Source organism: Oncorhynchus keta, chromosome 27 (assembly GCF_023373465.1).
Source record: "Oncorhynchus keta strain PuntledgeMale-10-30-2019 chromosome 27, Oket_V2, whole genome shotgun sequence".
In the NCBI taxonomy this organism is placed as follows: Eukaryota; Metazoa; Chordata; class Actinopteri; order Salmoniformes; family Salmonidae; genus Oncorhynchus; species Oncorhynchus keta.
This window is the reverse complement of record NC_068447.1, coordinates 47,117,779-47,132,698: the sequence shown is the minus strand read 5'-3', so window position 1 is coordinate 47,132,698 and position 14,920 is coordinate 47,117,779. Positions and strand designations below refer to the sequence as shown.

Below are 14,920 nucleotides of genomic sequence, written 5' to 3'. Positions count from 1 at the left end.
ACAAAATTACTTGAAGTAACTGTACTCAGATATATTAAGTGCAATGGGTTTCCTCATAAGTTTTGACTCATTGGGGTTTACAGTGTATGCATTGCAGCGCCATCTTACTTCCATCTGGCTTTATTTGACCCCACAATGCAACAAAACTCTACTGAAATAGCAATATCCATAGAAGAAGAAAAATGGCCTGATCAGTTATCACAATAACTGTACCTCTAACCCACAGTGCCTGTTCATTCCCTCCACTCCTGGAAAGCAACCATTTTACAAATCCATCAAAAATCTATTTTATTTATTTAATTCTATCCATCCATCCAAAACACTTTTGAGAGAGCTTAGGTGTGAAACTTAACAAAAATCTATGCATTTGGGATGTCTAGGCATTTCATTTGGTTAAAGTAATACATACTGAACGGTTAATGAAACAACTCATAAACCACCAGATTTAGTAGCACATGAGATATTTTGGCAGTACATATCAACAAAAAAACTATTGAAAATACAGTTGCTAAAAGAATTTATCTGGAGGTTAGTTGAAAAGCCTTTATATATATAAAAACAAACTGTTAGTAGTCTATTTCTGCAGTGGGAGACTCATGTCCTCTGAGAGCATGAAATGTTATTGTTGCTTTTCTCTATAGTGGCTTAATAATACATTTTCAGAGTGGAATATATGGTAGAATCTACTCTAATTGGAATCTATTCAAACAAGCCATTGTAAGTACACATGGGGAACTCTGTAGCTGTTTCGTACACTATGAAACAGAAGTTACTGCTGTGATACACTACTAGGATACGGAAGAGATGGTGCTGCTCCCAAGGACAGGACCAGGGTCCCTCACACATGGTTTATATGCGTATCAAACTATATGGTGCTTTTCGGAACCAATCAGTAAAACAGATCCTTTACGCTTTGCTCTTCTCTGACGTCTCTGTGCCTGCATTCGCCCTGCCCGATCTGAAACGTTGACTCAGCTCTGCTGACAATACTGAGCAGTAGGATTTCTGTGAGGAGAGAAAATGGAGACAGAGGAGAGGAGAGGAGGAAGAAGTGTGAGTAGCAGGTGGAATTATAGGAAGAAAATGATGCTATGCACTGCTACCAAGTACTAATTGAGTGTATGTCAACTTCTAACCCACTGGGAATATGATGAAATCAATAAAAGCTGAAATAAATCATTCTCTATACTATTATTCTGACATTTCACATTCTTAAAATAAAGTGGTGATCCTAACTGACCTAAAACAGGGATTTGTTTTACTGGGATTAACTGAGTTTAAATGTATTTGGCTAAGGTGTATGTAAACTTCTGACTTCAACTGTATATATTTTTTCAGTCCATTCAATATCCTCTCCTCATGTTCCCTTACCTTCTGGTCCTTGGCTTGGTCGCGGGCCTTGGAGGCAAGCTCCAGGAGGGCAATGAGGAGGCCCAGGCCACACCCCAGGGCCAGCAGCATGAAGAGGCCCCTCAGGAGGTGGGCCTGGAGGGCCTGTGGGGCTTGGCCCCCCTCTGGCATACAGCTATTGGCCCACCACTTACTCTGCAGGTACGCCAATTCCCCAGACTCACTCAGCTGCAGTATGGCCACCGTTATGTTCTTCATCATAGGGGAGCCTGACAGGGAATGAGAGGGAAGGAGGAGGGAAGGAGGAGGAGAGAGATGGAGGGACAGCAAGTGAGAAAGGGGAGTTCATTTTTTGTCTTGCGAGAGAAGGGTGTCAGTGTGTATGTGTTTGGGTGCATATCAAGAAATGAACTGAATTTTGAATACTTCAGATATTCATCACCACAGCAGACCACCCATAAAAACACATAGACAATGTTCCCAATGTTGCCTATTGATAGCACAGCCTTCCATCTATGGGGTGTACAGTGGATCCAGCTGCTCGGGGCTCACCTAGGGGTGCTGCAATGCTGTACCCTCTCATGGCAATGAGTTCACTGCTCCGGATCAGGTTGCAGTAGCGAGCCACAGCTATGTCCAGAGACGCTGCCTCGCCAATGAAGGCGTAGTTGCCTTCCTGGGCACGTCGATTGCCCTCTTCCACAGAACGCACACAACTCTTCTTCCTCTCCATGTGCTGGAAGATGCTTCGGTAGGTGGGGTTGTTGGAGTTCTAGAAATGGAAGCGAAAAGGGAATCTTAGAAATGCATCGTTGGTCAGATGATTTTAGGCCATAGTTGTTGAGACATTAGCGATTCTAGTTGTAGGTGTAAGTTTTTATCCGAAACTCACTATGGAAGGAAATGTAAAGAAATATGTGCAGGTATAGACAATTTAGCATTTTTGTACATCGATTGACGTTTACTGAGGAATACATTTGTGCGGTTTCTTTTTAAAGCCACACGTACTTTGAAGAAATTGAACGTGGAGCCGCCTTCCACTGTTCCATAGTCAATGACGTCCTGTCTGGCCAGCTCATCGAAGTTCACCACCGAGACGTGTTTGGTGTCCGAGCGTAGCATGGTGTTGAAGTTGCTGAAGTAGCAGGCCAGGAGCACCACCGCAAACACCCACCAGATGGCGCTGATAATGCGGCCAGACAGGCTTTTAGGGTGTGGGCCAGCACCTGAGAACGCAAACCATAGAGATCCATTATATTATGTAAAATTGTATTCTATGATTGAAATTTGAAATGGGACGGATCACTTAAAAACATATTTGAAACTTCTGTTGGGGAGACTGAAAAATGCTTTTAATTTTAGAAACTCAAACTTATTTTTGCTGGACTACAATAGAAAGTGTGCAAACTCCCATATTATCCGTCCTAGTTCACTCTTCAGACAAGCAATGTAGAACATAAAAACATAATAACAGAAGATATAGATTGCTCATACGTGTAGCCCTTTATACAGGTAGGAAATGGCAGATCTGGACACTGATAAGCGCCTAAATTAGAACACAGTGGCTGTACAGAAACATGCTTTGCATGCCGTCAGAGCTCAGGGTCTCCGCTTCACAGCTCTGAATGTTTTTTTTTGTATGTTGTAGCATTTTCTCATTAATACCTTTGTTCTGTTTTGTATGATGTAACAATGTAAATTGTTGATCTGTATTTTGAATAAAAAAATACATAAAAAAATAAAAAAAGCTCTGAATGGGTTTTGTCTGACAGCCGTTCTGAACTTGACAAAAATGTGCTCCCACCTCTCCAGCTAACTGCTAAATGGGTAACTTATGCAATTTGTTTGTTGTCTGAGTGAGGGAAATGCCGTACATTACGAGGCCTCTGTGTATTTTGAGGATGATAATAAATACCGTTTTGATGTGATACAAGCAAGCCAAATACCCGAGTCCAAATGTGCACTTCACATTTCCATATCATAAAACTCATGTCAAATATGGTTTATTTTTTAAATACTCTTTATACCGTAATTTCCGGACTATAAGCCGCTACTTTATTCCCACACTTTGAACCTTGCGGTTTATACAATGACGCGGCTAATTTATGGATTTTTCCCGCTTTCACAAGATTCATGCCGCCAAAAAACTGAGCACCGTCACATAATGTGACGTAAATCGAGCGCGCTCAAACTTCCCATCATTCTGATTACGGTAGTAATTTTGTCACCCTCAACATGGCAAAGACACGGAGAAATGCATATGATGCAGCTTTCAAGTTGAAGGCGATCGATCTGGCTGTTGGAAAAGGAAATAGAGCTGCTGCATGGGAGCTTGGCCTTAATGAGTCGATAAGACGTTGGAAACAGCATTGTGAGGAACTGACTCAGTGCAAAAAGAAAACAAAAGCTTTCAGAGGGAAGAAAAGCAGATGGCCCAAAGTATTTGCAGACACTCGACATCAGTGTAAATTGTGCATTTAAGGTGGCGCTCCTTGTTCAGTGGGAGGCTTGGATGACAAGTGGGGAGAAATCCTTCACTAAAACGGGCTGCAGGCAAAGAGCATCTTATGGTCAAGTCTGCCAGTGGGTCCTGACAGCATGGAGCATTGTCAAAAAATCCACTATCATCAACGGGTTTCGAAAGGCTGGACTGCTGCGTGTTGAAGGGGCAGCATGAGCTCAGCTGGGTATTTGCCTCCGGATGAAAGTGACGAGAGCGACAATGAAAACGATCCAACATCTGATGAAGCAATTCTGAGGCTATTCAACTCCGACACCGAATTTTTGTTACAAGCCGTGTTTCGTTAAAGCCTATTTATTTTTGTTACAACGCCTTGTTTCGTTTAAAGGCTGTGTCAAGTTCATTTGTTTCAATGTACCGGTAGGCACCTGCGGCTTATAGACAGACGCGTGCTGCTTATTTATGTACAAAATACATATTTTTTAATAATTCAGTGGGTGCGGTTTATACTCAGGTGCAAACTGAAAATAAAATAATTCACCTAAACAGGCCAACAATCAGCATTTCATAAAACATTATAATTGGTACTATGGTAAGTAATTGTTGACCCTAATAAATTATAGTCATACAAAAATAATAAAATAATTTAACAAACAAAAAAGCAAAGGCAAGGTATCCTTTGTTTGGTGCTGGCTTGAGCATGTATCTTAACTGTTATTGTTTTCATTTATTTACTTGTTTTTTGTTAAATCTCATTTGCTTGTTGTTGGCATCCCACCTTGAGTTTTCATTACACACGCACATACGCATCAACCGGCACACACACACACACACACACGTGTCCATCCACACCCGTCCACTTAAAACATGTTAATTTTATCTCCTGTTAGCGCCTATAAATATTTCATAATATAATGTCAGTCTTCGTGTTATTTATAATTTATCTCGTCATGTTGCAATAGAACAGGCTTTCAAATGATGCCCACCTGACCCAGATTGTCATTTATTAAGGACCGTTTTGTGTAATTGTGCAAAGGAGGGGATGCATGGCTATGTTAAATTAAAAAAATTAAAAAAACACAAGTCTGGGCGATTTGGCTCATAACTGCGTTACCTTGCAGTGTCAGGGCTCCGGTGATGTACCAGAAGCTGTGCAGGAGGGTGAAGCTGTGTTCGTCTATCTCGGGATCCGCCCACTCACAGGGGCTTATCCTGAGGGGGTAAAGTGAGCATTGAGATGTCTTTCTTTACAGAACTTCATTCTCTGGACAGTGGGCAAACCAGATTCTTAGAAGGATGAATTAGCAGTGTAGTTTCTACTTCCATTGACATGCTCTATTATCAACCACCCCCATCTCCCACGAGTTGTATATCGGACATACTGTAGCCTATATGTTTCATAGCTTTTACGCATTATTCGTATGTTGACATCTTTGTATGCAAAGATTCTAACTTCTACGTATTTTTACATAGTCTCGTTGACTTTAATGGATGACTGACAGACTTAAGTGGAAGTTAGGATTCACCCCGAAATGACTAGGGTTTATAGCTAGCGGCTAGATTAGGAATGGGGCCTAGTTGATGATGATATCTCACCTGGCCACCAGATAAATGCAGAGGCCAGTCACCAGGAAGGCCATGAGGACACCCACCCACATCTCCGTGGAGAAGGGGAAGAGGAAGCTGACGAAGTGGCTCTCCTCGGAGCCCAGGTCCTTGCTCAGGATGAAACCAACACCGGTCTGCATGAAGGGAGTGCTCATCTCCACCGACAGCTCCCTGGTTGCTGTGAGTGTCAGAGGGGCGACCGCCAGGTCGGCCTCCTGATAAATAGGAGCAGACAAGAGCAGACACACACATACATCACACAAACACACACATACATCACACAGTGACACACACACATGAGCAGGAACACACACAGGAATAGGGACCCACACACACAAGTGTGAGTGAGTATATCCATGCACAGCCTACTGAACAGAAGTCTGAATTACTTAACCAATCTCTCAGCGTAGAGTATACCACCACCTGCTACTTTCTGTCCAGGTCACTCACCCCTCGGACCACCTCCCCGATCATCCCGTGCCAGTTTCCGCTCTCGTCCTGTCGCCCGTATTTTCCATCCTTTACCAGGTGCACTTCGTACTTGAAGCCCAACTTCTTGGCGATCTCCGCAAGCAGGTCAATGCAGTACCCCTCCAGCTCAGACCCTTGGGTCATGGTGAATGGCTCTTGCTGGTGGGAGAGAATCCGACAAGTGGATCGTAAATTAAAACATGCATTCCATCATAGAGTTACATTAAAGTGGCACACCACTTTTCTCCTTTTCACCACATGTAACTTCTGATTGACTTAACAAAAGGCACATCTCAGTAAGTAGTCCGTGTATGTCATGAGAGATCAGAATCGTGTGGCCTGTGTAAGCACAGCCATGGAATCACAGCCATGGAATCTAATCGGATTGTTCAAAAGAACAATAATTGGGCAAAATATCAGAATTGGGCACCTCATGTTGTTTTTACCGTTTACACATTTGGGGGAAATCAGGTATCAGATATTTCATCACATCGGAATTGGGCTGTATGTGTAAAAGAAGCCACCGTGTCATTCGAACGGGTGTGCCCAAATAAATGCATTGGAGTCATTATGATAAATATGAATTTGAAATATAAAAATGAAGGTTTGCTGCATGTCTGATGATAAGCATAACAAACCATTTACAATATGATAATATGATTGCGATAAGTATTAGTATGATGTGTAACGGCTTACCAATATAGCGGTGATGGATAACGCTGCAGGCCCTGGAACAAAAACCAAACATGGCAATGTGTACACACGGCTCCTTAGTCTGTCTGTGTAATGAACGTTAATCCCTTCTCCCGGCCTTGCATTGGTTCATTTGCTTTGTCTGGTTGAAAACTAGTGGAAGTTGCTTCTTGAGTGCTTCCAATGTAAGCGTATCATCTTACCACGTTATGCTCTGTCCTTCCCTTCCAACTTCAGGAGTTAAGACCCAAGAGCCAGGATAGAGAAGAATGGCTGTAATTGTACTGCGTCTTTCTAACGAAACACTTTTCTCTCCAATGATAAGGAGTCCATTTTGGGGGTAATGTAGGGGGACATTAATTGGGTACAACAGGACTGTTCTGAACCTCCTGTGGTGAGACTAAAATGGGCTCCTACCCACCCCGCTCTTCCCTAAAGGCATGTTCTGGAACAACCCCTCCATCAAACCCCTCCAGCAGAAGAAGCAAACAGCCCCCCCTTCCAATCCCCCTCCCTTATGCATGACACTGAAAGTGTTCCTTGCCGTAGACTGACTGTGACCAATGGCATTTCAGCATGTCCGTCTCAAGAACTAACAAGCCCTGCCAGGGTTGGAGGCGGGGAAGCGGAGGTGCTGGGGAGCAATCGCTCCACATACAGTGGTGGGCCCAGTCGGGGGTGCTCCTTCGGTATCGTATGGTGTCATTGGCATACTGACACACATCAACAATAATTTGTAAAAGACCTTTTGGCATCGACCTACAAGCCCACTGAGATGTCTGTCATTTCACGGGCCTGCCCTGAGCCATTGTCTGCAAGCTCAATTGATTTATCACACTCTTTTGTTGGCCTGGCAGGCATCCTCTTGGACGGCTCGTGAGAAATGGTCAGGCCTCAGATCTGATGAGGCCCCGGGCTTTGTTAGGGCTCCAGCCGTCCAGCCTCGGTCAATGGGCAGAGTCAGATGGGGCACCCTCCCGTAGGCTAGGGCATGCTGGGATGCTGGAGGAATTTCACCTCCAGGCTGGTTCTATGAAGGCAGCGCTAGAGAGCCATTGCCTGCCACAGCTTGGTGGCTCAGTATGTTTTCTAAATGTATTTTCAACCCTTATTCCCAAAATTCCTATAGATAACCTAAGGTACTTCAGAGGTGTCTTGACCACATACATTATACCACTAGGGGTCAGTGTAATAAAAGGTTATGGTTAATGAGTACCCTCGACAGTAGCAGGGAGGAAGTAATACTGGGGGATTAAGGTAGAAATTGCCCTCAAACACAGATCCATGATCAGATTACTCAACCCCAAATCCTAACCGTACCATTAGGAGGATTATAAAAAATATTTGAACCTGAACCAGTGGCAGCATTCCTTGGAAACCTTATGATATATATGTATATATTTACCAGCAGTGCAACACCCAGATAGCAGTGCCACGGCACACACGACCAATCCAATCAACGCTTTCATGTTGTCACCTTCTGAACCTGAGAATTATAAGAGGTGACAACTCATTTTCAATGACCCAGGTGACCTTACATTTTGTATTCATTGTTGATGATTAGATGCTCACGGATTTCAGTTTATATTGACCTCAACAGTGAAATACTTGAACTTCAACATTGCAAACTACGGATCAAATTCAACAAAATTACTACAAACCGATAACTATTGTACAAATAATAATAATATAAATGCAGAGGTATTTTTCTATAATTTGAGGGCAGTATTTCTGGCTATACTATACCTTATAGTGCCCTTATTAATGTGAAGTGATTCCTGTTACACTGTAACATGTATTATAGTGACTCAATACTACATGTTTCTGAAACTGTACTCAAGGTTACTCCAGGTCAGGGTTACGGCTAATGTTAAAGTACAGTGTACTGATAATACACTACCTGTTAATACACAAGTACACAGTAATAAGGGCACTGTAGTGTAAAGTGTTATAGTACTTCCCTGCACAAAAATAAACAAGAAAAGCATATTAACCTTTCACTTAAAAATAAAATATATTTATTGGCTCAGGGGATAACAATGAGATTTTATGTGTAATTCTTTTAACAGATGCATTTTTAGCACTATGTGCGAACCAAGGACAATGCTTTCCAAATGGTGGGTTGAGACTGACGGACCATGCCTACAGACTGGGTTATAGCTCAACACGTGGTTTAGTCTATTCGGTTAGTCACAAGGTTCAAATTCAACTTTGCTTCTTATAAAAACATTGGAAATCCTAAACCAGAATTTCACATTGGAATTCAAATGTGGGGGTTGTAAATGCAAAAAAACTATAATAAACCATGCCTCATGGCACATGCATACGTTCGTTAATAGATCACAAATGGAAGAGAAAAAAATTGAAAATGCTATTTAGAACAACATCAATATGATTCTGCTATCAAAATTCACTGTAAAAGTGAATAGCACTGTCTCAATGACACCAATAAGGTTTCCTTACCTTAGATATTCTGTCTTGGTAAAGAAGCAACTCTGGTGGAGTGGAAGGACGCAAACAAAGTAGTTAATGGAGAGGGAGGGATGGTTGGGTGCAGTGCAAGAGGGTCAGATATCACACCCACACGCAACCCGAAATTATAAAGGGGTTGGGCATGGCAGTAGATGTGGAGGACTCGAAAACGTGTGGGTTGCGTCCCAATAACCTCTCTAATCTAATCTCCTTTCTCCCGAAGTGTGCACTTGTTCCATTCCTGTGTTGCACAATAGCAGCTATAGAGTGATGCACATCAAGTTGGAAAATGCTTGTTTTTGTCAAGTTAAGTAAGAGAGCCCCAACCTCTCATCCCCCCACCTAAAAAAAGGAGAAGAAAAAACAAGTTCTGTCACGACTTCCCCCGAAGTCGGTCCCTCTCCTTGTTCGGGCGGCGTTCGACGTCACCGGCTTTCTAGCCATCACCGATCCACTTTTAATTTTCCATTTGTTTTGTCTTTGTTTTACACACCTGGTTTCAATTCCCCAATTACATGTTCATTATTTAACCCTCTGTTTTCCCCATGGTTTTTGTGCGTGATTGTTTTATGCATGTTGGGTCCGTTATTTGTGGGCTCGGTATTACGACATGTTATTGGAATTTATTTGTAAAGTTACTTGTGTCACTCATCTCAGCTGTCCTGCGCCTGACTCCTCTGCACCAGCTACACCCAGACCACTACAAGTTCCTAGTAGCCAATGGAGAAAGGGGAGTTGGGTGCAGTAGCACACCCATACAACGCAGGAGATTTGTGGTTGTTTGAATGGAAGAGGGCAGTCCATAAGCGTAGACCAAGGATATCAAGGATCTGGAAGGATTCTATATGGAGGACTGGCCTATGATCCCTCCCAATGTGTTCGCTTTCAGTTAGTCAACTTCCTTACAACATAATATGGGGAGTCGCACTCCCACTCGCGACTTCGGTTGAAGAATATAAAATCACGCCTGACAAGGCCAATGAAATCCACACCTCGCTGGAATCCCTGCCTTCCTCATGTGATAAGCATGAGGCTTGGATGAATCCTTCAATCATTCCGCTGTCAGGCTCCTGCCTGTTGACACGCTGCTTGGTCCGTTTGTGGTGGGTGATTCTGTCACGGTTTTCTAATGGTGAAGGAGAGTCGGACCAAACTGCAGCGTGTCGATTGCGATCCATGTTTATTTAAACAAACGTAAAACACGACTAAACACGAACACTACAAAACAATAAACGAAACTAAAACCGAAACAGCCTATACATGTGTCAACTAACATCTAACAAGGACATCAAGACACTCAGGACAATCACCCACAATACAACCAAAGAATATGGCTGCCTAAATATGGTTCCCAATCAGAGACAACGATAAACACCTGCCTCTGATTGAGAACCACTTCAGACAGCCATAGACTTTCCTAGAACACCCCACTAAGCTACACACCACATACAAAAACCCATGTCACACCCTGGCCTGACCAAATACTTGAAGAAAAACACAAAATACTTAGACCAGGGCGTGACATCCGCTCTTTACCTGTGTGTGAACAGGAATGATTTACGCTACTAAAACAAACAAATGGAACATGAGACAGTCTTACGATGTGCCGACTAAAGTTTCCCCTCTGGACGTTTCCTAATCACAAACAATGAGTTATTCTTCAGATTGTTTGGCCTGGCTTTAGTAATGATTAAGAATGCAAAAGATGCGACCTAGATGACGAAGGCTAAGCCGGGTTAGGGTTCGCACCCATGCCCAAATGTTGTCTTGTATGTCCCGGTGCATGCTCTGCTGTGCCCTCATTCAATTCAGTTCGTGTTCAGGACTAGGGGACGGCTGGCACTGAGCCCATACTAGTCCACACACAGATTCTCTTGACAATCGTGTAGCATTTTGTTTAGGTGGCTTGGTGTTTCCTACAGTGACTCCCTCTCCCAGGTGGCCGTACCTTGGCTGTATTGGAGTTGTGGGAAGAGGAAATGGATTGGATCTTTGGTCGAATCAAATGTCTTGTCTGCCTGGGCGTGGTGTGTGCAGTGGCTGCCCAAGCTCAAGACGGCACCTGTGCACTCTATCGTTGGGTACGGGATGCTACTCGAAGAGAGAGCCCCCCTGCGTCTGTCTCAGTCAAGCACTGCTTGACTCTCTTCCCAGACTTGTCGATGAAGGGTCTGGTACCACCTCATTGATACGGTCCTATGTAGATCTTTGAGACCATGCTGGTTAACAAGCGCTGCATACTGTGCTTGTCAGGTTAGCTAATTCACCGAGGTGAGATAGCTACTACTAGCCATTCTTGCCTCCCCAAGGTGGAGTTGCTTGGGTAACTCTCTTGTTTCATATACATAGCGTTAAATCGCTTGGTTATTCTAAACGGACCGTGCTGCGGTCAAAGAGTCGAGCTAGCCTAACTTAGACTAAAGAGCCTCCTGACTAATGTCGGCTAGTATGCATAACGCCCAGCCAATGAAGCTTCCTAGCGTTCCCCCGGCGTTATGGCAACCCCATTCCTATTTTAAATTCCTGAAGTTGGAGGGAGTGGAGAAAGCAGGACTTGCATTCACCTCCGAAGAGGAAGCTGCCCCCGTGCACACCCCTGGAGTGAGGGGTCTTAGCACGGGTCTGAGCGACCAGTGCGCCACTCCACAAAAAAAAATACTGAGACCTCACATTTTATTATGGCAAACAGGGTACAACATCAACCATTTCCGGAGACCTCTGTGCCTTTTAAGGGGCCGGGCTATACAGTCTCACGGAAGAACAACAAGAACAACATGTGTTGGAAGCTTGTGTAACCCGTGTGAAATGGCTAGCTAGTTAGCGGTGGTGCGAGTTAATAGCTTTTCAATCGGAGACGTCACTCGCTTTGAGACCTTGAAGTAGATGTTTCCCTTGCTCAAGGGCCGCGGATTTTTTGGAGCGATGTCTAACGATGCTTCGTGGGAAGCGGCAGTTGATGTGTGGCGAGGGTCCCTGGTTCAAGCCCAGGTAGGGGTGAGGAGAGGGACGGAAGCAATAATGTTACACTTGTCCATGTGCCTGTCTGGTATCCCACATTCCATGGTGTTACAAGGTGCTTTGTCGCCAGTACCTACAACTGGTTGACTTCTGTGATGGAAGTCTATATTGCTGTTGCGGCCCTTCCAGCGCTGTTCTAGACACTCACCTGGACGCATCTCGCAGCCTAAGCCGGCCGTTTCAGATGTGTCAGGCCTGCCGGCCATGGCCCAGGGATGGGGCCCTCTGCTATGGTCAGGGGGCTCCCAGAAGTTGTATCCCGCAAGGAGATCCTCCAGAGGACTGTACGAAGTCAACTCGATTACTCGGGTTATGGACACTGGTGCGGAGCACACTGCATATCAATTACCTGGAGCTCCTAACGGTGTATCTGGCGCTCAGGCGTTTCCCCCAGTTTTTGTCGGGCTGGCTTGTGCGGGTCAGAACCGACAATATGTCAGTGGTGGCATGCATCAAAAGATGGGGAGAGGAATTTTGTCAGGGCTGACATAGATCTTTACCCATCGTGAGAAAATGCGTATTGAAAATGAGGCCCCGTTTTGAACCACTGGAGTCTGTGGCTCTGAAGATCCTCCGTTATACAACCTCCTTGCTAGTGGCTTTGGCCTCGACTAAACGTGTTGGGGACATCTATGCGTTATCGTACACCCTTCCTGTTCTCAGTTTGCCCCAGGCGAATGTCATGGCTACGTCCTAGAGGTCCTCAGCGTTTGAGCCATTTCCCATTTCGCCTCCTCCTTTTGCTTCTGAACAGCAACAGAGGTTACATGCCCTGTGTCCGTGGAGAGCTTTGCACACGTACATTGAACGGACCTGGGTTAAGCATTTATCTGACCAGCTTTTGTCTGTTTTGCTACTCCAGCTCGTGACAGGGTGCTCTCGAAGCAGCGTAATTTAGTATCCATTGGGGTCAGCTTGGGTTATGATTCTATTTCCCCATAGTATGTTGTTCCGAAGTTGACTGATTGAAAGGGAATGTAACGTTATGACTAACACACTAGCAGCATACAGTGATGCACATCAAGATGGCAAGGCTTGTTTTGTCAGGTTACATAAGAGAGCCCCCAACTAATCATCCCCCTTCCCTCTCAAAAAATACAAATAAAACATCAAAAGAAGTTCCTGGCAAACCAATGGAACAGATACAGTCCCTGAGAGCCAGGGGGATGAATTTCCACTCTGACGAATCCTTTGGGAATCATCAGGAGGAGAGTTGGAACCAGAGGGAAGATAATGTGGTCACTGAAAACAAGCGTCCTATTCTTGAAGCTAACTCCAAAGGAACTTATTGGCAAAAGAACCGTGCTAGAGAGAGAGAGAGAGAGAACTGTTTATAGAACTATCCTTTTGAGGAAGTGGCCAGAGTTAGTGCACAAGGCAGAAAAAAAAGAATTAAAAACAGAGGACTATGATATTAATAATTAGTTGATTTTGTCCTAGAAGTTCATTGAGTCACATGAAGGTTCAACCTGTTTATTTTTGTATTGGCTGCAGTGTTACTTTAAGTGAATCCCCATGATACCATCGAAGAGGGACTTGACTCCACTATCCAATAATCAGAGAAGTACTTATTTGGTACCCAAGCAAAAGACAACCCCCCGTTCAAATCGACTAAAGAGACTAACACATGGCAATTAACTCGTCTTTTCAACGTTGTACACTTTGGAGGAATGCCTAGGACTCTGGCAAACGTAATGTTAATTCATACGGAGTTCAGCCTTAAAAACGTTATTTACTTAATTCCATAAATCTCAATTTCTTCCAGAGAAGTTGTGAGCTTGGAGTCATGCGGGGCTGGAGTTTGACGGGGTAAGAAAGCATTCAAGCTCCTGTGACAACATCATTCCCTCAGTTCAGTAGTGGCTCAATAGAGCTCCAGATTTTGGTTGGAGGGCTGAGCCATGGCCAATCGACTGGATAAATAGGGTTTGAAGAGGGGAGTCGAAATGCTCTTGGAATCCTAATGAAGCTGTCTTTTGTATTGTGTGACAGCAGGGCATAGTCTGTGGTGCTAAAAGGAGCATGTCGCGCTTCAGAACCCTCTCCCAGTACAGAATAAGAGGCCTGGCTATAGCCAACAGCTTCACCAGAGGTGGCCGTCATCTTGGCAACCCCAGACTCAAAAACACTGTTGGCAGACCGTTGTCCGTTGATTGATAGGTCAGCACAGTGACAATATAAACAAGGCTTTATAACGGTCTTACCGGTTTTAATCATCATTATCCATTTTTGTCACATGAACCAAAAATGATGCAGGCTTTATAGATCAGTCATAAAGCGTTCATAAGCACTACACAAATGCTTGCCAATATTAGTTATAAGCAATGTCAAACATAAAGGGTTATATAAAATACCCCTACATCTGGTGCTTTGCCAAGCATGGCAAGTTCCTTGAAGACTTTTGAAGCCACTATATACAGGCCTTATGAGGGCTTAAAGCCTTAAAGATTGTAGTTCACTAAAAGTGTGACCACAACATTTTATCTTCCAAAATCTTGGGTGGCAAATGTAATGGAAAGGATGTTCTTCTGTTTTTCTTTTCTTGGCTGGGCATGTATTGTGGCCAGAGACATTGTTCTGCAACATTTCTCCCCATCAGGGAGTCTTGTGAATTAGTCCAATGAGGTTGGGAGAGGTGATGGTTGGTCAATACAGCCCAGCCAGGCAGTCCGTAATTAGGGCAGCTAGGGGAGCTGCCGTGCCAAGACCGAGTGCTTTCACACGTCAACTTCTGGAAAGATCATTTCATCTGGCTGCCCATTTTGTTCCAAGATAAATCTTTGGTCCAAACATTGAGACAAGAGTCCAACGTCTGAACAAGAGCCCAATGCGACTGAATAAAGAAAA

General features: G+C 44.1%; 1 protein-coding gene across 1 annotated transcript; it reads right to left on the bottom strand.

The window, feature by feature from the left end:
- Nucleotides 1–282: 282 nt before the first annotated feature.
- Nucleotides 283–9,290, bottom strand: si:ch211-251b21.1 (uncharacterized protein LOC571720 homolog). The gene is made up of 10 exons (XM_035739482.2): nucleotides 9,047–9,290; nucleotides 7,989–8,069; nucleotides 6,587–6,618; nucleotides 5,870–6,049; nucleotides 5,408–5,634; nucleotides 4,926–5,023; nucleotides 2,359–2,576; nucleotides 1,903–2,122; nucleotides 1,372–1,619; nucleotides 283–1,005 (listed from the first exon to the last, which is right to left on the bottom strand). The coding sequence occupies exons 2-10, from the start codon at nucleotides 8,050–8,052 to the stop codon at nucleotides 907–909; spliced, it is 1,386 nt and encodes a 461-aa protein (XP_035595375.1). The 5' UTR covers nucleotides 8,053–8,069; nucleotides 9,047–9,290; the 3' UTR covers nucleotides 283–906.
- Between the last annotated feature and the right edge of the window lie 5,630 nt (nucleotides 9,291–14,920).